At 36.4% G+C, this 23119-nt stretch overlaps 1 protein-coding gene across 1 annotated transcript; it reads right to left on the reverse strand.

Annotated features, from left to right (window-relative positions):
* Positions 1-10207: 10207 nt before the first annotated feature.
* On the reverse strand, positions 10208-11291 carry LOC107004287 (embryonic protein DC-8-like). The gene is made up of 3 exons (XM_027913249.1): positions 10992-11291; positions 10776-10900; positions 10208-10564 (listed from the first exon to the last, which is right to left on the reverse strand). Exons 1-3 carry the CDS (start codon positions 11277-11279, stop codon positions 10345-10347), a joined length of 633 nt encoding a protein of 210 aa, XP_027769050.1. The 5' UTR covers positions 11280-11291; the 3' UTR covers positions 10208-10344.
* Positions 11292-23119: the final 11828 nt, after the last annotated feature.

Raw genomic sequence — 23119 nt, forward strand, 5'->3', positions numbered from 1 at the left:
TCTTTTTTCTGGCATAAGTTCCACATCAACTTCCCTATTGCTGCTTTGTTCCATGTATATACATCCAAAAAGTTCATTCCTCCATTTGCTTTTGGCCAACACAATTTTCCCATGCTACTAATGCATTCCTGGATATTTCAATATTCCCTGTCCATAAGAATTTTTCTGCACATATTCTCTACTGCTTGGATAACTTTCTTTGGAAGAGAAAATAGTGAGCCCAAAACAATTGAATTGCATATAACACACTCTTGATGAGTTGAGCTCTACCTGCATATGATAAGTTGTCCATGCATTCTATCCTGCAGAGGTTTACATTGTACTATGGATACTCTTTTGGTACTCAATGGCACACAATGATACCTAAAAGGTAAATCACCTTTCACATATTGTAATTCTTGTAAAATCCCCTTTCTTGGTGCTCCTGTTTTACCCCTCCAAAATACACACCAGTCTTTTCCACATTTGCTACCAAACCAGAAGCCTTTGAGAACATCATAAAACAATTATTAAGACACATAACTAATTTAGATCACTTCTACAGAACATCAGCAAATCATCAGCAAAACTCAACTGTACTATTTTTTCTTCTTTGCACCTAGGATGGGAGTGAAACCCAGGCTTTCCCTGCAGAGTCTTTAAGATTCTGGTAAGATAATCCATGGCTAGCACAAACAAATAAAGAGACATTGGATCTCCTTTCCTTACTCACCTCTTTGCGTTAAAAGGTTTTGTTTTATGTCCATTTACCTGGATGGAATAGGTGAATAAGGTGACACATTGCATGATCTATTTTATGACTTTAGATGGCATTTGAACTTCATCCAATATCTGCTCCAAGAATGTCCATTCCAAGGAATAATATGCTTTCCTCATATCTACTTTTATCCTACATCTCCTAGAAATTCCTTGTCTACCATATCCTTTGATCAATTCATGGCTCAATATACATTATCATTCAAAGCCCTCCCTGGCACAAAAGCTGACTGATTTGGTTCCACTATTGTTTCCCTAACAGGTTTTAGCCTAGGAGTGATTACTTTAGCTGTGATTTTCTATAATGTTGAGCAGCATGATATAGATCTGTACTCACTGATTTTGGTTGGATTCTGCACCTTCGGAATGAGGGTTACATTTACAATTGATTGCCTTGTACATTTCCCCTGTATCAAAGAAATCTAGTACAACATTAACTATCTCATCTCCCATCACTGTCCAAGCCTTCTTGAAAAATACAGCATTAATTCCATCCCTACCTGGGGCTTTGAGATTATTTATTCCCTGCAAAGCAAATTCCACTTCCTTTCTTGTGACTGGAGCTGTTAATTTCAATTGTTGTTCCCTATTAATGCTACCACCTTCCTTCATTATTTGTCTATCCACACTTGGCAATATAGTTGCATTCTGGCCAAGTAGTTCCTGATAAAATGTAATAGCTTCTTTCTCAATTGCCTCCTGAGGATGTATAGTTATACCTGCCGCAGTTGCAAGACTTGATATAGTATTCTGTGCCAGCCTGTTTTTCATGTGAGCAAAGAAATAATTTGTGTTTGCATCTCCTAAACTCAACCATTGTACCCTCGACTTCTATCTCACAGCTCTCTCCTCAATTAAACTCCACTTCTCTAGTTGTTGTTTTAGTTCCTTTTCTTGATCCTTGTGAGCTTTCACCAGACTGTGATCTATCATGTCTTTTTGGATTTGTTGTAGTTTTGTTCTAATACTCTAAATCCTGTCTCTAACTCCCTTGAATTATGTATTATTCAACACTTTGATGGCTCTGGTGACCTTTTTGAGTTTCCTCCATACTTCTCTCATGCTCTTTTTATCCTCTCCTAGCCATACTTGCATAACTAATGGTAGAAAACTTTTATGTTCTGCAGTACAATTAAAGAATCTGAAAGTTTTATATCTCTTAGTGCTCATATCATTTAATACTATCTTCAAAGGAGAGTGGTAAGACACCCCTGATCTAAGTATAGTACCCTCCATAATTGGCTTTTGTATCATCCAATCTGCGTTCACTAAAGCCCTGTCTATCCTGCTACAAGTGTGACTACTTGTCCAAGTATAAGTACCCCATACTGTTTTCCACTCACACATACCAGTGTCTCTAAAAAATTCTTTGAAATCTTTTACCTCCATATCTTGTACTTGACTACCTTGTGGTCTGTCTTCATTTTGCAATATTGCGTTATAATCTCCCATGCATAACCAGGGACCTTGAGATGTACCTACCAAAACCCTTAGATCCTCCCACAAACCCAATCTATCATGAATAGTATGTAATCCATAGATTGCCACAAACACAAACTCCATTCCACTTCCTTTAATTTTATGTTTGTTTGTATATATTGAGCAGTCTTGCTTCCCCCTACACAGTCCACATACTTAGGATCCCATAATATCCAAATTCTACCCTTGGTAGTATGAGCATAGTTCCCCTCAGATCTCCATCCTGGTGCAACTTTCTGAATTATTTAATTAGCTAAGCCTTCCTTTATTTTATGCTCTAATATAGCTATAATACTAACATTATTCTCCCTCATAAACAACTTTAATTCCTTCTATTTATAAGGCTTATTTAGTCCTCTAATGTTCCACGTGATTAGCTGCATAAGCCCTTGTATTCGGTTCATTTCCTTTACCCTCCGTGTGCATTTGTCGATAATTCTGCAAACTTGTACTTTCTTGTTCATATACAGGCATATTCTCAAACCTATTTTGCATTATCATCTGCATATCCTGTGGTTTACTGGCATTTTTTCCAGCAGCCTTTGATGGTGTTTGCTTCCATGTCTCCCCTCGAGGTGCTGCTACTTGTTCCTTGATTTTTGGTACCTCTGCTTCCCCTGTATTCAACTTATGTTGCCATTTATCTATTTTCCTTTCTTGCACTTTCATCACTTCTTTCCCATGACATTTATTCCCAACTTGCATACATTTAGTATAGTACTCTAGTATTCATTCATATTGTACTACTTTTTCAAACACTCTGCCATTTGGCTCTTCAACTTTCAGCTTTTTAGGAAGTCCCCTGGCTACATCCATTTCAATCAAAACTCGAGCAAAAGATATTTGATCGACCTTAGTTGTGCATTTATCTGTATATGATGGTTATCCTAAGCCACTACTTATCCTGCTCAACGAATCCATACTACAACAACTCAGAGGCAGATTTGGGTATTTCACCCAAATCGTAACTGTCTTTAACACTTCGTTGTTGAAATCAAATTCAGGACTCCAAACCTTCACTATAATGGGTCGATTATTTAGCATATGTGGTCCTGAATACAACACTTTGTTTCTATCACCCATATTAGCAAATCGCACTAAGAAATATCCGTCATTATAATAATATACATTAGGTTTACTCACAGTATTAACTTGTAAAGCTATGTACTTTTTCATCGCAGCTATGGTAGGCGATTCCTCTACAACATAGAGAATAAGGGCTTGTTTCCACTCCTCCGTTGCTTTGTCAATCTATTCCTTCTTCAACTCAATTACTTTTTTGCCATTCTTCATGACAGGGGTTATGTAGCTCAGGTTCATCCCTTTAGCTGACAGCCTACTTGAGTTGAAGAAATTTACCCATTTCTTTTCCGGCTCTGCTTCCTTTGGGTCTTGGATGTCACTAACTTGCTTGCTTCTTGTTTCTACTTGAGATTCATTGTTTCCATTCACTTCCTTTAGTGTTACTTCAATAGTGTTGATGGTTACCTCCTTCGTTGGAAGAGGTGGCCACTGTTCCATTGATTCCTGCCCAGCCTTATCATCCATTCGTATTTTGCTTCCCAGATCTGTATTCTCCACCCTTCCCAGCGTCACTACCACCTTGGGTGCTTCCTTTTTCTTTCTTCCTCTCGCCATTCCGTCAGTTGGCTCACGTTAGCTGTTCAAGCTTATATATACTTACTAATTAAGATTATCTACAATGACAAAAGTTCAAGAGAAATTAAAAAATTAAGTTAGAATAATAAAACTTGGCTCACAAATTTGATAAGTTGATACAATAATATTGAAATACTCTTGCATTCCTTCACTATAATGATTGCTTGTTACACTTCTAATATTTTGAAGAAGACACTCAAAAGCAAATTTTGTTCTTATTGACTTGTAAGCAACAATATATCAACTTTTTTGGAGAGAGTTCAACATTGAAAATAAAAATAGTTAAATAGAAAATAAAAAAAGATGAGTATAAGGTAAATAATAATATAAGACCAATTTTTTCAGAGATAAATAAGAAAACACAATTTTCCACTTAAGAAAATTATTTTCATAAAATATTTCATTCACTTAGAAAAGTGGGAAAACTAACGGCTATTTTGTTTTTTTATACTTCTTACATGTTTTATTTTTTAAAATTAAACATTCATATAATTTTAAGTAATATGTATAAGTACTTTTTTAAAAAATTGGGGGGCCCCAAGCGACGGCTTTGGTGGCCTAGTTGTTAAGACGGACCTGGGTAGCGTTAAGTTCAACTCGTGGGGAATCATCTAAGGTTAAAATTTCGAAACCTAAAGCCTTTGGAGGCGCAAGGAGTGCTAATGAACTAGAAAACTTCATCTGGGATATGGAACAATGTTTTACAATTGCAAGGGTGCCTTAAATGAACAAGTTGAACATTACTACAATGTATTTGACATGTGATGCTAAACTTTGGTGGAGGACTCGAAATCAGATGATGTAAGTGCTGGGAGATCCAGAATTGATACGTGGGATAAATTGATGAAGAAAATGCGTGATCAATTTCTTCCTAGCAACGCCTCTTGGCTTGCAAGGGACAAGTTGAAAAGACTAAGGAAGATGGGTTCAGTGCGGGATTATATTAATGAATTTACCTTTGTGATGTTACACATTCAAAACATGTCTGATGAGGATAAATTACATAACTTCATTTCGGGTATGCAAGGTTGGACTCAAAACAAACTTCGAAGGAAGAATGTCAAGGATTTGCCAAGGGCAATTGTTGTTGTTGATTCGTTAGGTCCTTTCTACTTCAAAATCCAAGAAAAAGGGTGAGAATAAAGGAGACTTAAAAAGGGAGAATCGTAAACACTATGCTAATGACAAGGGGAAGGCACCAATGAAGGAAGGAAATAAAGAAAACAAGTCAAAGAACAAGGATGGCAACTCGAAAGGTTGTCGGACTTGTGGTAGTCCTTATTTGACTAAGTCTTGTCCAAACAAGGAAAGAGTGAATGCTTTGCTTGCTGGAAAAATGAATCAGGATGAAGAAAGAGAGAAAGTTGTTGTTGCTATTGCCAATCCATTAGGTTTGTCTTTCAATCATATTACATTGGTTAATGATGTTGAGGGAACGTCTAAGACTTCAAATCCACATGCTTCATTGATTCATTTGGAAATGAAGATAAAAGAAAAATGTGTGATGGCTATGGTTGATACAAGGGCTACTCATACGTTTATTGATGTTAATAGTGTTGCGGAATTGGGGCTTAAGTTGACTAAAAGTCCTTTCTACTTCAAAACAGTGAATGTGAAGTCACAATCCATTGTGGGTATGGCTTATGGAGTGTCTATGTAATTAGAAGTTGGGTGGGAAAATGTAACTTAATGGTGATGCCGTTAGGAGATTTTGAGATGATACTTGGTATTGATTTTCTGAGAAATTTCCAGTTTGTACCTTTTTCACATTTAGATGGGATCATGATTATGAGTGAGGGCAATGCTAGGTTTGTGAAAGGTGTTCATCCGTTTGGAAAGTCAGTAATGTTGCAAAGAAGAAGGATAGGGGAAGATGTTGTCTGCTATGTCAATTGACAATTATATGGGGGATATATCTTCTCACAGCTCAGCCCTCTTCTACTGTTATTCCCTTGACAAAATAGATCTGTAAGAATCTTGGAGAAATTTTTCCATTTTCAGAATTTTTTAGATTCCTCTTTTACATGGATCAGGTTACTCTCCAACACAAGATTTCCTTCTAAAGTCAATTCAATATTCATCTTAGAAGTATGCCTCTTATTTCCAAGCTCCAGGTGCAAGATGTTTTCCATGTTCTTTCCCTTAAAAATTAAGGTAGTCACCCCTTTTATCTTTTCCTTCCAATCTTGATTTTCAGCTTCTAGAACAATCATTTGATTTTCAATATCAGATATTCGGGCAACTAAAGCAATTTTTTAATCTTGAGATATGTCTAGGCTATTGTTGACGAGTTTACCTTCAGTCTTCAACTTTCTTATCAAATTAAGTAATACAAGAGCTAGTTTTCTCAATTTACTAGAGGAAGAGTATTCAAGTTCTCATTTGAATAAGACCTTTTCATAAGCATCTTTCTTGTTAAACTTTGCCATGAAAGCATCATTAGAGTGCTCAGAGTCATCTGAATCACTCGAGTAATCTTCCCATGCAGTCATATCCCTTTTCACTGCCAAAAAAAAAAGGTTCTCTCCTACTTATCTTGGGATGGACCTGGTCCCGCTCTTTGACTTTAACTTTCTTGCAGTCAGCTTTGTGCATAGGACAATCTCTCATGGAGTGACCTGGTTGATCACACTTGTAACACACATTACTAGAGCTTGTAGCACAGTCGTTAGTTTCTTTATTCATGAAACCTCCTTGTTCACTCGCGAATTTTTTAAATCTTTGAGTGAAATAGCCCATGGTCTTATCTATTTCAAAATTTTCACTTTGTGACACCTTGGAAGCTGGTGATCGGAATTGATCCCAGCAGTCTTGCAGTTCAACTTTGTCTGAACCATTTTGATGAAAATCAACAACACGTCGTATGTTTCCTCCTTGGACTTGAGGATCATAGTCAAGTGAACCTTGAATAACCATCAATAATCACCAGAATATACTTCTTCCACCTCAAATCTGATTCTCATAGGCCCGCAATGATCCATTTGATTAGTTTGAGAGGTCTTGATGAACTGACTTGCTTCTTTGACTTAAAGGAGGGTCTGGTTTAATTTGTTTTCGTTGGACACATGCATCACACACCTTGTAATCATGAACTTTAAAGCCATGAAGAGGTCCATGCAAACAAGTTTGTTCAGTATAAAGGAGCTCACATGACTGGGCCTTCTATTAGCATTCTTACTTTGAGCACTAAGACATGTTAGATCATCCTTTTGTACTAGATTGGTAACGATGCATTTTTCTGATTGAAACTTTACCTTATTTCCCTTGTCACATATTTGAGACACATTGAGAAGACTATATTTCAGTCCACTCACGTAGTACACATTCTCGATAGAGTGTTCCAACGATTTTCCAGTTCTCCAATCTCCAAGAATATAACCCTTCTTTCCATTTCCAAAAGAGACACCTCCCCCTTGAAGTGCCTTGAATGATAGGAAGTTCTCATTTCTTCCACTCATATGCTTTGAACATCTACTATCCATGAACCAACATAACTGCCACTTCATCCACTCCCAGCAACAAAGATCACTTGTGAGAATTGGGAACCTATTTCAATTTGAGTCCCAAGTATACAAATAGAGGCATGATAAAGTGATTTCTTGTCCAATGAGGTAGCACAATCTTATTTTTTTTGGAAGTTCTGGTAGTGGGAGCAGGTCCCTTATTCTGTGCAGTTTCCTGAGTGGTGTAGGGAGAAAGGTTTTATAGGGACCCTTAAAGGTTCAACAATCCTTCTTCAAGTGGCCATTGTGGCCATAGCGAAGGCACAAAAAATTGTTGTGAGGATTATAGGGAGGATTAATGTTCAGACTACCTAACCCTTTCCAACTGCTTTGGCTTTACTAGTGATACTAGAAAGTAGCTTAGAAAAACTTGCCAATCTCATGGATTTTTCAAGTTCTTTAAGACGGACCAGATCCGTCTCCATTTGATTGTTTCTCTCCAAGGACAGTGCAAGTTTAGTTTCAGCATTATTGAGGCGAGTTTCTAGCTCTAGTTGTATGTTGCTAGCTTCTCCATTCCTCTACCACAATTTTCACTCATCATTTTCAAAGTGTTACCTCTTCCTCAGCTTCTTCATCATCATCAGATTTTTCCGTGACGGCAAACATGGTGTTGAACAAAATTTCATCATCTTTGATGATGAGCATGGATACGTCTTTAGGATGTCCTGATTGATTTGAATCACTTGAGGAGCCTCCCCAGACAGCAAGGTCCTTCTTTACAACATAGTCACTAGCAGGTCTTCTTTCTTTTATGTCGGAGATCGGGTCCCTTCTCCTGCCTTCATCTTCTCCAGGTCTTGGGTGGTCTCTTTTTTCGACTTTAGTCATAAAGAAATCTCTGATGAAGCGCCCTAGTTTGCCACACTTGTGACACAGATCATTTGCATTTGCTGTCGTAACGGAAACTCCACCTTTTCAGAAGCCTCCAAGTTTTCTCAGTATTTTCTGGAATGTCGTAGCTAGTGACGTAAGCATGTCTTCTTCTTCTTCTTCTTCATCAGATGTATATTCTGATGCCACCTTGAGGAAAGAGGTTTATCCTTTTCACTTCCTTCTTTGACATATTTTGATTTTTATTCATTTCATGTGTTTGAAGACTTCCAATTAGGGCACCCATTGTGAGTACTTTTAGGTCCTAGGCCTCAGTAATAACATCAACCTAGTTTGACCAAGTATTTGGAAAAACTCGAAGAATCTTCCTGACTTGTTTGCTTGGATGAACAAGTTCTCCCGATGATCGTAGCTCATTCATGATGGAAGCAAATCTTGTACTCATTTCATGGAATATCTCTCCCTGTTTCATAGTGATGTTCTCGTATGTGGTAGTTAGTATCTCTACCTTTGATTCTTTCACTTGCTTAGTGCCTCAGTGAGGCAATCCTAAATATCTCATTTGTTGATTCACATGCGGCAATACAGTTGTATTTCTTCAGCACCTATCCTACACAATCAACTTTTTGGCTTTGTAATTTTTTCGATCTTTTTTACGATCAACTTCATTATACTGTTGATAGTTTGAAATGACTTTAGTTATTTCACCTTCCTTCACTCTGTTGTACGTATAAGGGGACAATCTAACACAATGTCCCACAACTCATTGTCCTTAGCCGTGAAAAAGTTATGCATTCTCGTTTTCCACCAACTATAGAATTGGCCATTGAAACGAGATGATCTTGTAGTCGATTGTCCTTTTTCCAAGTTAAGTAGAGCAGCCATTCTTTCACGTAAAGCTCTCTTGCTGTTAACCAGATAGAGAGAACCTTCTTTGATACCAACGTTAATATGTATGCGTCCACTAACAGTCAATGGACCAATTCCCTTGACACGTTAAGAACAATAATGGAAGCATAAACACGAAGTAAAGCAACACAATCACTTTACGTGGAAACCCCTCACTCACTCACGGTGAAAATCACGACCTGTCCTCACATGTTTTTCAATCTGAACTTCATTTCTGTCAAATAAAGTAAAAATTCATATTACAATTGCTTGCAACCTAGGAATTTATCTTTAATCCCTTCCCCTCGATGTAGCAACCTTACTACAAAAAGAGCAACTAAACAATAACTATATACCCCACTAATCTACCAACACTAGATAACTTAGAATTCACCAAACAACACACGGTTGCCTACTAAACCACCTACTTCTACCTCTAGACGACTTAGAATTGACTAAACAGCAACAGCTGCCTCTTAATAGCATGGCGATACATTTATACAAAACTTTTATCCCGAACACACGCAATGGAACCGTAGACAGTCAAGTGAAATCCAATCCACAAAATAATTTGATCTATGGACAGCGTCGTTGTGGTAAGTTCGTAATGCCAGAGGAATCATTACCGCAAGGCATAGAGGGGGAGGTCATTTACATATATAAACTTTAACTGACCTAAGACTTTTGATTGAAAGAAACAAACTATCTAATTCCTCTATAGCTCAGGAATAAATTTACAATCTAAGCACCGAGTAAAAACCCAAGACAACAAAGAAACAAGCAGCTCTATTAGGTCCTTGTTACTGTTGAGAAGAATACTTCTCGAAAGCAATAAGATTGATCCTTCAAAGAATCATGTCCTTTCAGTTTATCAAATCATTAAAAACTGCAATTTGCTAACTCCAAATAAAAATAGGTATACTTCAATTCCTACCATTATTGCTTAGTCACTGTTCATACTAAAGGTTGCAATATTACATAAAGATACCAAAAAAAGACTTACATAGAACCGGTATTTTCCAACCCAAAACCATCACTTCACTTCTTTACCTTTAAATAAGAGAATACTTGATAAAGACTCACTTATACATAAAGGTTAAGCTTTGTAAGATCTTTACCTGAAAATATCAGGCCATACAGTAAATCTTTATTTTTTTATTGTTCTAAATACAAGAGATAACGAACACCTGTACATTAATTACATTCTATAAGCTAAAATCTTTGCCTATGAACTTGTGTCATCCCTCGCAGTTGTGAAAACGAAACCTGATCGAGCAACAGGAGTCCCCTCATCCACATCCGTCCTCATACCCCTCTTCGGTCCACCCAGCTCACGTGCTGCGCGCGTCTCCTCTACTATGTCACTTGGCATTGTTAACTTCTCCTTGATGGAACCTGTTAGATTCCCCATTGCACTATAGATATTCTTTTTTGCCGCGCTTCCCCTGTTCAACATACGAAAACAAAATGGTGACTTAGTAATATGATTTCAGCACAAATGATTAGAGCTGGAAGGGGTTCAACAAGTCCAGCTAAATACATTATTGTTGTGGCCCAAGCCATATACATAAAAATCAAAAACTAGATTTAACACCAAATGTCATTATATCGTTGCATAAACATTAAAATTAACCAGACATTAGAAAATAGTGTCACCTAGCCGCTGCTGTTTCTCTATCGGCCTCAGCTCTTTGTCGAGCCTCATCGTGGATTCCTTCCTCTTTGAGCTTAAGTTGTTGCATCATTTTCCTTGCATTGTCCTCTGTTTCTTCATATAGTTCCTGCACAGTAAACAGATTGTTTCAAGTCCTTTATTTCTTCATTATTGTTTAACGAGAACAAATCACGAAGCAAAAACAACTAAGATCTCACCTTTGGTCCCTCATTTTGTCCATGAATCTTCTGTGCTGCAACATCCTCACTTTCTCTTGTCGTGTCGGATATGTCATGAGCCTTCCTAGTAATCGTGTCTTTAACCGACTTAAATATACCTCCAATTACTCCAGCACTGCCCTGATCATGCCCTTGATTGAATGGCGGTTCTTCGTGCATCGTGCTACCTTTTTCACTCGTAGCCTTATTTACGTCATGAAGTTCATCCGCTGCTTTCTGTGCACCTGCTTCAGCTCTTCCTTTCTTAGTTTCTTGTCTCGAAGCCATGTTTTTCCACTCTGCACACTGAAAAACAATCACATTCAAATATCACCAAAATTTACACGAGATTTGCCAACAAAAAAAAATCATGTGTTTTATTAACAAGTTCATTCATGATGTGTTTGACATCTACAAAGCTCAAAAATGCAAAAGTTGCAAGTGCTTACCCACCCAAGATTTGAAGCTTGTGCATTTGAAATTTTACTTCTTTTCGTTATTGCTATCTCAATTAAATAATTTATTCCTATTAACACAAACACTAGCACCGCCCCTATGCTTACACCAAGGAGTCAATATGGGCAGCATACTCAACACCAACAATAATTGATTGTTTAATTATTGTTAAATATTTTTTTTTTTAAAGAAACAATTAGTAATAACAATATATTTTAACAGTTCGACACTAAAACTATAAAACTAAGGCATTGAATCTGATGTCTCATTAACTAATGTCAATAAATAGTGTGTATATTTATTGTCGTTAAAAATTATAATTATTTTTGTTCTAGTGATATCAACCCAATTTTAAAATGAGCTGAGTTAAAAAGATCAAAATTAAGTCAATTGATAAAATAGCTGAATACTGATGAGATAAATTTTTTATAATTCATTGCTTGTCATAATTAAAATAATGGTGAGATAAATTATTTTTAACTCCGAATAATTAATTTTGAATTAACTTATTTTCAATAAAATAAATAATTAATTCTGACATAACTTATTTTCAACTAAACAAATAATTAATTCTAAAATAACTTCTTTCTAAAGAAACGAAACAAAAAGTTATTAACCAACTCATGACTTTATGGAGTATTTTTGACTCACACCTAAATGATCATCGTAAGATAATAAAATGCTCGGTTTTCACAGAGAACCCAATTTTCTTTTTATTGTACATGCTTGTTCTATTTATTTTAAGGATATTTAAAATGGTCTAAAATTAATTCAACACAAGTTCAAGTCATCATTTCATCCTTTAATTTGAATTGACATGATTTGATTTCATGAAAAAACTAAAATACACAAGCAAGGAAAAGAACATCATACATACCTACAAAAAATTGATGAACTGAATTGCTTCCTATATTCGTCTTTATGGAAAAAAAATAATGGAAATGAGGATTTTGTTCACATTCATTTCGGTGATTCATTTTTCCACTTTTCCATATTCTCCACAGTTGTCCTATACGTGTCACCCATAGAGGGCATCAATTTATTTATTTATTTTTAATTAATTACAACTATCTTGATTTTCTTTTTAAAGAAAAAACAATGGGGAAAAGTTGAAAAATATTTCAATTGACAGAAATTAATGTTATACTACCAAATTTATGAAAGATTGCATACCCTGTAATATTTAGAGTATATTTGAAGGAATATAATAAACTATCATTTATAATGATTCAGTATTTATAATGTTCACTTGATTACATATATATTTTTGGAATATAAAAAAAATTCTAAAATTTATATTGTACAATAATTTTGATCAAAGTTACGTTTGATATGCATGAAGGTCTTTGATAAAATCGTGTCAAAATTTTTAAATATATTTTATAATAGATAAAATTATTATTTATTATTTTTCTGTTATTTCATATTTAAAATAGAAATTAATTATATTCTAGATTTTCGTCTTCTTCCCATGCTGGAGTTTTTTTCCACTGACTACATAATTGTTTGGCGATGTGTGTGTGTGTTTTTTTTCAAAAAGTGGCCGCTTTCTATTATTTGAAGTAGCTTGTAAATTTATTAGAATACTAGGTATTTGCAAATAATTTTTTACAAATGTCTATATATTAAAAATAATAAAAAATAGGTTTTTAAAAAAACATTAGTAATATTTCATGAATTGATTATTTGTCATTATCACATAACTCAAGAAACTCTAAATAATGAATTATTCATGAAATAATAAATCATTGATATTTTAATCAACATTAGAAGAAAAATAGAGAAGAAAATAAGAGTATATATATAAAGATAATTTGTAATGAAAAGAACATTTAAGTTGTATAGATTATTCTATTGTGATAAATGTCTTAGGAGAAAATCTTTAAAAAAAATTAACATATTCAAAAAAAAATTACGCTTGAACATGAAAGTAATTATAATTTTTGAACTTACATAATGAATTTCTTCAATTGATAAGTCAGAAATTTCATATCTATGTAAAAATAGATAGTGTTGTAATCATTTAAAATTTATTAAATATAAATTTATAAAATGATCCGGATTATATTGAATTCATAAATATATTAATCCAAATGAATATTGTGGATTGATATAATTGAGTTAAATATTTAAGACCAATAAATATGGATTTAATTAAGGGAAATTGTATATAATAGCAAACTAATAACCTAAAATAAATGGAGTAGCTAGGGTTTGATTTAATTGTGCTCCATAGCAAACGTTTACAAAATATTATCAGGCGCCACTCTCGTCCAATCCTCAATCGCCACTCTCGTCCAATCTCTCGCTCGCTTTCTCACTTTTAATACAAACACAAGTGTATATAAAAATTGTTTCTAATTGTATAAAGCAGAGAAAATTGTATAAATACATATATTTTTGTTCCCCTCTCTCACCCTCTTCCAGATCTCGCTCGCCAGTCTCTCAGACCTCGCTCACCACCCTCGCCTTTCTCACTTATACAAATAGAAGCGAAATGTATAAATTGTGTTTCTGTTTGTATAAAGCGTGAGAAAATTGTATACACACATGGAAGTACATATATTTTTATCCTATACACTTATAATTATACAATAAAAATACTCTCATGCCCAGTTTCTTTTGTCTTTCTCTCTTTCTCGTTTTATACAATTTTCAAATTGTATCTAATTTCTCTCTTTCTCGTTTTATACAATTCAATTCAATTGTATATTCCTTGTCAAGTCTCTTTTGTCTTTCTTTCTCATTTTATACAAATTCATATTGTATATAATCGTTTTATACACTTATAATAATACAATTCATTTTATACACTTCGTTTTTATACAGTTCTCTGCCCAAGTGTCTTTCTCTTTCTTGTTTTATACACTTCGTTTTATGCAATTTGCTTCAATTGTATATGTATAGCGAATTATATAATTTCTATGTTTGCTATGGCGCAATTATGCAAACTTTGCTATAGCATACAAATATGATTTTTTTATTTGCTATATGTGAAAGTTACCCTTTAATTAAAGTCTAAATTAATTGATTTGGGCTACATTGGATGAACCCAATTTGTTAACCCCAATCCCATCTCATTCTACAGCCCATCTTGACGCCACGTGTGCAGATGATGTGGCATGCCAAGTCAAATAAGAAAACCATAACAAGCCCGCTCCATAAAGACCAAATTCCATGTCACTTAAATCTAATTGGTTGAACGGAATCCTATTCCAATCGCAACTCCTCTATTCTAATACTATAAATAGGGGTCCTCATAATTCAGAAAAGAGACAGAAAATTCTAAACAAGAAGCTAGAGAAACTCTGTGGTACAAACGCCATTTAATTCTCTACAAAGCTACAAGTTTAAGAATTCAAGCATTCAAGTTCAAGAACGATCAAGATCAAGACCACCGAATTCAAGAACAAGCTCGAAGCCCTTGAATTCAAATAAAAGTCAAGATCAAGATAAAGTTCAAGTTCAAGTTCATCATAGATTCAAGAACAAGCTTTAAAACCCTTGAATTTATATTTGAAAAGGCGAATTCAGAGGAATTATAGAGATTGTAACACTTGAATTTGAAATAATAAAATTGATTGTTGCAATAATTTCCATTCTTGATTATTATTTTCTCGACGCGAATTTTATTGTCTACAAATTCTAGCACGCCCAGTGGTACAATCTCTACCTCTCATCTCAACTTTTCAAACGTCAAAGAATATCGAGATGACTTCCATGAACAACAACTCTCGATCAACCACCTCTAAGGTCACTAGCTCCAAGTTATCTACTGAAGTTGAAGACATGCTTGGTGTTACCTTTGGATGTTTTGGAGCTGTTACGAGAAGCAAGGCTGCTACACTAGGACAACAAACGCTTCAAGTGTCGCCTGCATCAACTCCTGTTTTGGGGTCTTCGATTCCAAAAAGGAGCAAGTTCCTCCACAAATGCTTTAGAAGGAGGAAGTAGTGTTGCTGAAAAGATCACTTGAGCAATCTGGTTCCAAGAACTCTACCACAAGGGAGAACTGTGATTCAACTTATGAATCATCTCCACGTATATCGCATAACGTGAGTCCACTGAAAATTAAATTATGCGACAATCCATGTTACTCTCCTGCATCTCCGATGATCATGCAAAAGATGGTGTCTCTGCTTCCTCTCTTGGGGAACAACTCGCAAATCTGACGAAGTTGGTTAAAGGATTGACGAAGCATGTACAACACCAAGAATCTCGAATTGACAAGTTGATGGACAGGATAGAAGGACTTTTAGATGGAGATGCGAGCCATGCACCTGGAAAGGGCATTGAAGTTCAAGAAAACGAAGATCCTGCTAAGACAGCCCTGTTTGTTAAAAAGATGCCAGTTTCTTCTGATGGAATGATCCCACTCGATCGCTTGAAGGAGTTTATTGAAGGCACTATCAAAGATAAGTATGAAGTCTCCACCAAGTCTTCTCATATGTATGCTAAGCCATACACTGCTAGGATTGATAACTTTAAAATGTCTGCTGGTTATCAACCTCCCAAATTTCAACAATTTGAGGGAAAAGGAAATTTGAAACAACATGTCGCGCACTTCGTGGAGACATGTAATAATGCCGGAACATATGGAGACTATCTTGTCAAACAGTTTTTCCGCTTTCTAAAAGGGAATGCCTTTTATTGGTACACGGATCTCGAACCTAACTTTATTGATAGTTGGGAGCAACTAGAACATGAGTTTCTCAATTGCTTCTATAGCACAAGGCGCACGGTGAGCATGGTAGAACTCACGAATACTCGCCAAAGAAAGGATGAACCGGTCAAAGATTTCATAAATCAATGGAGGAACGCGAGCCTAAATTGCAATGACAGGCTTAGTGAAGCTTCTGCAATCGAAATGTGTATTCAAGGAATGCACTGTGAGCTTCTTTACATCTTGCAAGGAATAAAACCAAAATCTTTCAAGGATTTTGCTACTCGCGCTCATGATATGGAGTTGAGCATGTCATCTGCCGGAAAAGATATGACTATTGTCCATGATCCTCGCAAAGGAAGGGACAAGCAGGATCCCAAGAGATGGAGCAAGTTTCTGCCCAGAAATGACAACAAAGAATCCATGAGTGTAAATGTGTCACCCGCAAAGTTCACCACGAATGAGGGCGTAAAACAAAATGTGAGAACGACTTTCCAAGCACGTTCAAATCAAAAGTCGACGCTAAGGGAGATGCAAGGAAAAAAGTATCCCTTCTTGGATTCTAACGTTTCTGAAATTTTTGATGAATTGCTTGAGTTAAAGCTCATTGACTTGCCACAGATGAAGCGACCCGATGAAGCTGGAAAAACTGATGACCTAATTATTGCAAGTATCACAGACTTGTGAGTCATCCTCTTGAAAAATATTGTCTTTAAGGATAGAGTGATGCGATTGGCTAACGAAAATAAAATTATCCTTGATGATGAGAAGGCTAGTTCTAACCAGATCTCTATCACGTTTGGGTCACTAGATCCGGTCCAAATATATATCTCTGAAAAGCATGAAGAAGAGCCAGTAGACTAGGACGTTGCATGGATGGTGATGAGGGTTGGATTCTTGTAACTAGGCGAAGACGCAACAAGTCAAGCTTACGAAAAGAATTATCCGAGCAACCGGTTAGAGGATAAATGGTGAAGAAATTAGAGAAGCAAAAATCAATCAAGCGCCCCAAAAGGGCAAAGGTTGAAGTGCATCACTACCAAAAACCTCGACGTCTTGTGACTCTAGAGGAAGTCTTGCCAAGTTCGTTTGACAGAAAGTCTACTCAAGGCAATGTCGAGGCATCATGTTTCAATGCGGATAAAGAACAAACAATGAAAGTGCCTCCTATTGTAAAAAAAGGAACAACGAGTGAATCCTCACCAAAAGTGTCTCCTAGGGAAGAAGAAAAAGAAACAAGGGAAATCTCAAATGATGTCTCTTTCATCTTCTGAAAAATATATTGAACTTTCTTTCCAAGAAGAACATGTCTGTGATACTAAAATCACATTTACAGATAAAAATCTTCTATTTGGAGAAACACCACACAATCGTCCTTTGTATATGGTGGGTCATGTGCTAGAGAAGAAGATAAATAGAATCTTAATAGATGAAGGATCTGGAGTCAACATTTTGCCTATCCACATATTGAAGGAACATGGCATCACGACTGGGGAACTTAGTGAAAGTCGTCTGTTGATACAAGGATTTAATCAAGGCGGGTAGAGGTCCATAGGCTCTATTATATTAGAGATCCACATGGAAGATTTGCGATCAAGCGCATGGATACATATGTTTGAAATATCTTGAAGGTGGAATTGAAAGAAAGATAGTTGCAGATGATAATCCTTTCACTGAAGTGGAGACACACTCTGCGGATGCGAAATTCTATTTGAGAAGTTATGTAGTTAAAAGGGTCAAATCCAATGACGTCAAATCAATAAAGATTGATAAGATCATAATCAAAAGAATTGATGCGGATATCGAAAAGGTGAAAATTGACACTAAAGACTCTTGTCCCATTCTTAATGAAAGGGAAGATCGTGTCTTCAAAGAAGAAACTGACTTCTAGTCTTTGCTATGTTCCAAAAGCGAAGAAAGAACAAGATCAATCATCTAACCTTAAAGAAAATGCATTGAGAGGGCTAACTTTTCCTATCAGACGGATTGATGCAATAAACTTGTCTTCAAAATTGCCAGAAAAGTCAGTCGCTCAAGATCAAGTGCTAGATATGGCTCTCCCTACAAAACGCACAAGAGAAGGTTTTGATCTCAATGCCTACAAGTTATTTGTGAAGGCAGGATACAACCCTAGTGACCCATCAGCACTAGGGAAACTCCCATCAGAAGATAAAACTAGGAAAGCGCGTGAAGGCCTAGGTTATAGCCAATCGCCGCCAATTCGCATTTCCAGAAGAAGGGCCAGTAATAATCATATAACTTTTGAAGATGATGTCACTGCTCCCAATAAAAGGCCTTCCGTCTTTGATCGACTTGGTGAAGCAACAACAAGAATTTCTGTGTTTGAGAGGTTAGGTCCTCTGAAGAATAATAACAAGAACCTGAGAAGTTATTTAAAAGTTACAACGCCTACTTCACATTTGATTTGAAAGGATTTCAGAAGTTTGATTCCTTCTAGGATGAGGCGACGAGTGGAACTTGTGGTTTCCTGTAAAGAGGAACTCAAGGCAAAGGTTCATACTGTGGTTTACACCAAAGAGCGCGAGGAAGATGAAGAAAGTATAGGTTCCTCAAATCATGTTACAATCCAAAATGAGTACAATTCTTTGCCTCAAAAGAAGATTGAGGAAGAGGTAGAAGATATTGTCTCGTGTTGTCATATATCGGTCAATGACAATGATTTTTTGGAAGCATAAGATGCTAAAGATGCTTCACCAACACTTGAAAAAGGAGTAAAGATCACAATAGATCCTTTGAAGGAAGTTAACCTTGGCACTGATGAAGACCCAAAGCCAACTTACTTGAGTGCGTTTCTAGAAATTGATGAAGAAGTCGCTTACATGAGTATACTCAAAGAATATAGAGATGTCTTCGCTTGGAGTTATAAAGAAATGCCTGGATTGAATCCTAGAGTAGCGGTCCATCAGTTGGCAGTCAAAAATGGTTCTCGTCCTGTTAAACAAGGTCAAAGACATTTTAGACCAGACTTGATTCCGTTGATAGAAAATGAAGTTAACAAACTCATTAAGGCAGGCTTTATTCGTGAGGTCAAATATCCTACATGGATTTCAAGTATTGTTTGTGTGAGAAAGAAGAATGGTCAAATTCGAGTTTGCATTGACTTTAGAGATCTAAATAATGCATGCCCTAGAGATGAGTTTCCTCTTCCCATTCTAGAGTTGATGATTGATGCCACCACTGGTTATGAGTTAATGTCTTTCATGGATGGTTCTTCTGGATATAATCAAATCCGCATGTCACAAAAAGATAAAGAACTCACTGCATTTCGCACGCCAAAAGGTATTTATTGTTACAAAGTGATGTCATTTGGTTTAAAGAATGTTGGCACCACATATCAAAGGGCTATGCAAAATATCTTTGATGACTTGCTCCATAAAAATGTTGAATGTTATGTTGATGATTTGGTAGTAAAGTCGAGGAAGAGGGGTGATCATTTGAAAGACTTAAGGGTGGTGTTTGAGTTACTCCGAAGATATCAACTAAGGATGAATCCATTGAAATGTGCCCTCGGAGTTACTTCCAGCGAGTTCCTTCGCTTTATTGTGAGACATCGAGGAATTGAAATTGATCAACCAAAGTCGATGCAATATCAAAGATGCCTGAACCTCGAGATATTCATGAGTTAAAAAGTCTCCAAGGAAAGTTAGCCTACTTGAGAAGGTTTATCTCAAATCTAGCGGGGAGATGTCAATCATTCAGTCATCTCATGAAGAAAGGTGCTCCTTTTAATTGGGACCAAACATGTAGTGAAGCCTTTAAAAGTATCAATCATATCTAGCGAAACCTCCGGTTTTGGCAGCCCCTATACCTGGAAAACCATTGATACTCTACATTGCAGCAAGGTCTGTAGGAGCCCTGTTAGCTCAAGAGAATAGTGAAGGCAAAGAAAATGCTCTTTATTACTTAAGTAGAACGATGACGCCAAATGAGCTAAATTATTCACCAATTGAAAAGTTATGCTTGGCACTGGTCTTCTCACTTCAAAAGATGAAGCATTATTTTCAAACTCATGTTGTCCGCCTTATTTCTAGAGCAAATTCCATCAAGTTTGTTATGTCAAAATCTGTCCTTTGTGACCGACTAGCAAGATGGTACCTCCAATTCCAACAATTTGAGATTGTGTACATCCCTCAAAAATCCGTGAAGGGACAAGCACTAGCGGATTTCTTAGCAGACCATCCTATACCAAATGATTGGGAGTTAACTGATGAGTTTCCTGATGAAGATGCGATGTTAATTGAAGTTCAGCCTCCTTGGAAAATGTACTTTGACGGGGGTGCACATCGCGGCGGAGCTGGTGTTGGCGTGGTGTTCATCACTTCACAAGAAGCGATTCTACCAGTCTCTTTTACTCTAAAACAATGTTGCTCCAATAATGTCGCTGAATATCAAGCACTGATACTTGGACTTGAAATGGACGTTGACATGAAACAATTACATTTACAGGTCTTTGGTGACTCTCAATTGGTGATTAATCAACTCTTGGGAAGTTATGAGGTAAAAATACCTGAATTGCGCCCTTATCATGATTATGCTCAAAAGTTGATAAGATGGCTTAGAGATGTAACCCTTCAACATGTGCGTAGAACAGAGAATAAGAAAGTTGATGCATTTGCTACTCTTGCTTCGACGCTAACCCTTCCTTATCAAATGCAAGTAACTGTCTATAAAAAATGGATAGTACCAGCGTCAAATGAGGAAGAATATATTGAAAATGAGCTTGATCATATCATCGCCATCCTTGAAGCCGCGAAGAAAGATTGGAGACAAACCATCATTGACTACCTATGTTATGGGATACTTCCAGAAAATCCAAGAAAAAGAACTGACATATGTCGTCGTGCACCTCGTTCCTTTACTAAAAGGACACATTATATAGGAGATCATTTGAGGGTATGTTATTACGATGTTTGGGAGAGGAAAAAGCGATTGAAGCTCTACAAGAAGCACACTCAGGATTATCTGGATCACATCAATCTGGAGCAAAACTTCACTTTCACATAAAGAAGATGGGGTACTACTGGACAATCATGGTGAAAGATTGCTTATATTACGCGAGGAGGTGCGATGCTTGTCAATTTCATGCGAATTTCATTCATCAGCCACCCGAAGTATTGCACCCAACCATCACATCTTGTCCATTTGACGCTTGGGGACTGGATATTGTAGGACCATTACCAAAGTCTTCTGGTGGACACTTGTACATCTTGGCTGCAACTGATTACTTTTCAAAATGGGCTGAAGCTGTCGCTCTTAAAGAGGTGAAGAAAGAGAATGTTGTAAATTTTATCCGAGTAAATATTATATATTGCTTTGGCATCCCTCGCTATATAATAACAGACAATGGCAAACCATTTGATAACAAGTTAATGAACAAGATTTGTGATCTTTTTGACTTTAAGCAGCGTAAATCTTCTATGTACCATGTTGCCGCTAATTGTCTTGCTGAAGCATTCAATAAGACCTTATGCAACCTGCTCAAGAAAGTTGTCTCCAAATCCAAGCGGGATTTGCATGAAAGAATGGAAGAAGCTTTGTGGGAATATAGGACAACATATCGCACACCAACTCAAGCAACACCATATTCACTTGCTTTTGGAGTTGAAACATTCCTGCCACTCGAGCGTCAAATACCCTCCTTAAGACTTGCTAAGGACTCAATGAGGAAGAAAATGCTCGATTGCATCTTGCTGAGTTAGAAGCACTTGATGAAAAGAGGTTAGAAGCCCAAAAAAACCTTGAATGTTATCAACCTCGTCTATCTCGTGCTTTTAAGGTTTGCTTGAGGTACTTTCAAGTTGGAGATCAAGTTCTCGCGGTAAGAAGACCCATCATTACTTCGCACAAGTCTGAGGGAAAATTTACCTCAAAGGTGGATGGACCATATGTTGTACAAGAAGCATATTCAAATGGTGCTTACAAGCTTGTTGATGTTGATGGCTTAAGGATCGGTCCTATTAATGCCAAATTCCTAAAGAGATACTATCCTTGAAGTAAGATGATGCTCCTTAAGATACGAGCCTAAACTGCATGTCACTCCTGACCCACAAGAGTATAAACTGTGTACGGCACAACCACAAAAAAATCACTCAAATCCCCAGAACTACGTTGTGACTTGATCCTCTTCACCGAGTTACGTAGGCGCTTATAACCATATCCTAATTTCAGTTGCATGAGTGTCAAAAAAAAGTTCCCACTTGATCAATTGCATGAAAGTCAAAGAGATATATATTTTATTTTATCTTTTGTCTCATCAAACTTTAGACTTGCACGAAGTATTGATGGATCAATGGAGGGGGCAAACCTTTATAAAATATAAGTCTCTTATTAGTACAGTTTAAGTCTTTAAATTAGATCAAGTATGCAAAGTGAAGTCTTTATATTTTTCGAGTTTATTATTTGAAGTTCCCAAACCCTCCAACTATACAAGTTGAAGTATTCAAATCTTTTAAGTATAAAGGTAAGACTTCAAGTATGTAAGTAGAAGTCTTCAAATGCGCATGTAATTGAATTTCATGCCTTAAGGTGGGTAATATTTTTCCCTTTGCGCCTTAAGCTAGAGTTTCCATGAGTGTATACTTAAAAGTATCTTTAAATTTTCATGTCTTAAGGTGGACAAGATTTGTTCCTTTGCACCTTAAGTTGGCCATTTGACTGGTGTATATTTAAAAGGATCTTTAAATTTCCATTCTTTAAGGTAGACAATATTTGTCCCTTTGCACCTTAAGCTAGATTTTCCACGAGTGTATACTTAAAAGGATCTTTAAATTTTTATGCCTTAAAGTGGAAAAGATTTGTCCTTTTGCACCTTAAGTTGGTCTTTTGACTGGTGTATATTTAAAAGGATCTTTAAATTTTCATGCCTTAAGGTGGACAATATTAGTCCCTTTGCACCTTAAGCTAGCTTTGTTGCGATTTTATCATTCAACGAATCTTTAAATTTCGATGTCTTAAGGTGGGCAAACTTGTCCCTTTGCACCTTAAGCTA

This window comes from Solanum pennellii, chromosome 11, assembly GCF_001406875.1.
Source record: "Solanum pennellii chromosome 11, SPENNV200".
Classification (NCBI taxonomy): Eukaryota; Viridiplantae; Streptophyta; class Magnoliopsida; order Solanales; family Solanaceae; genus Solanum; species Solanum pennellii.

Coding starts and splice junctions, on each gene's coding strand:
- LOC107004287 (XM_027913249.1), bottom strand. CDS start 11,279: ATGGCTTCGAGACAAGAAACTAAGAAAGGAAGAGCTGAAGCAGGTGCA. Junction 10,901..10,991: donor GACAAAATGAGGGACCAAAG/GTGAGATCTTAG, acceptor TTTACTGTGCAG/GAACTATATGAAGAAACAGA. Junction 10,565..10,775: donor AGAGAAACAGCAGCGGCTAG/GTGACACTATTT, acceptor TATGTTGAACAG/GGGAAGCGCGGCAAAAAAGA.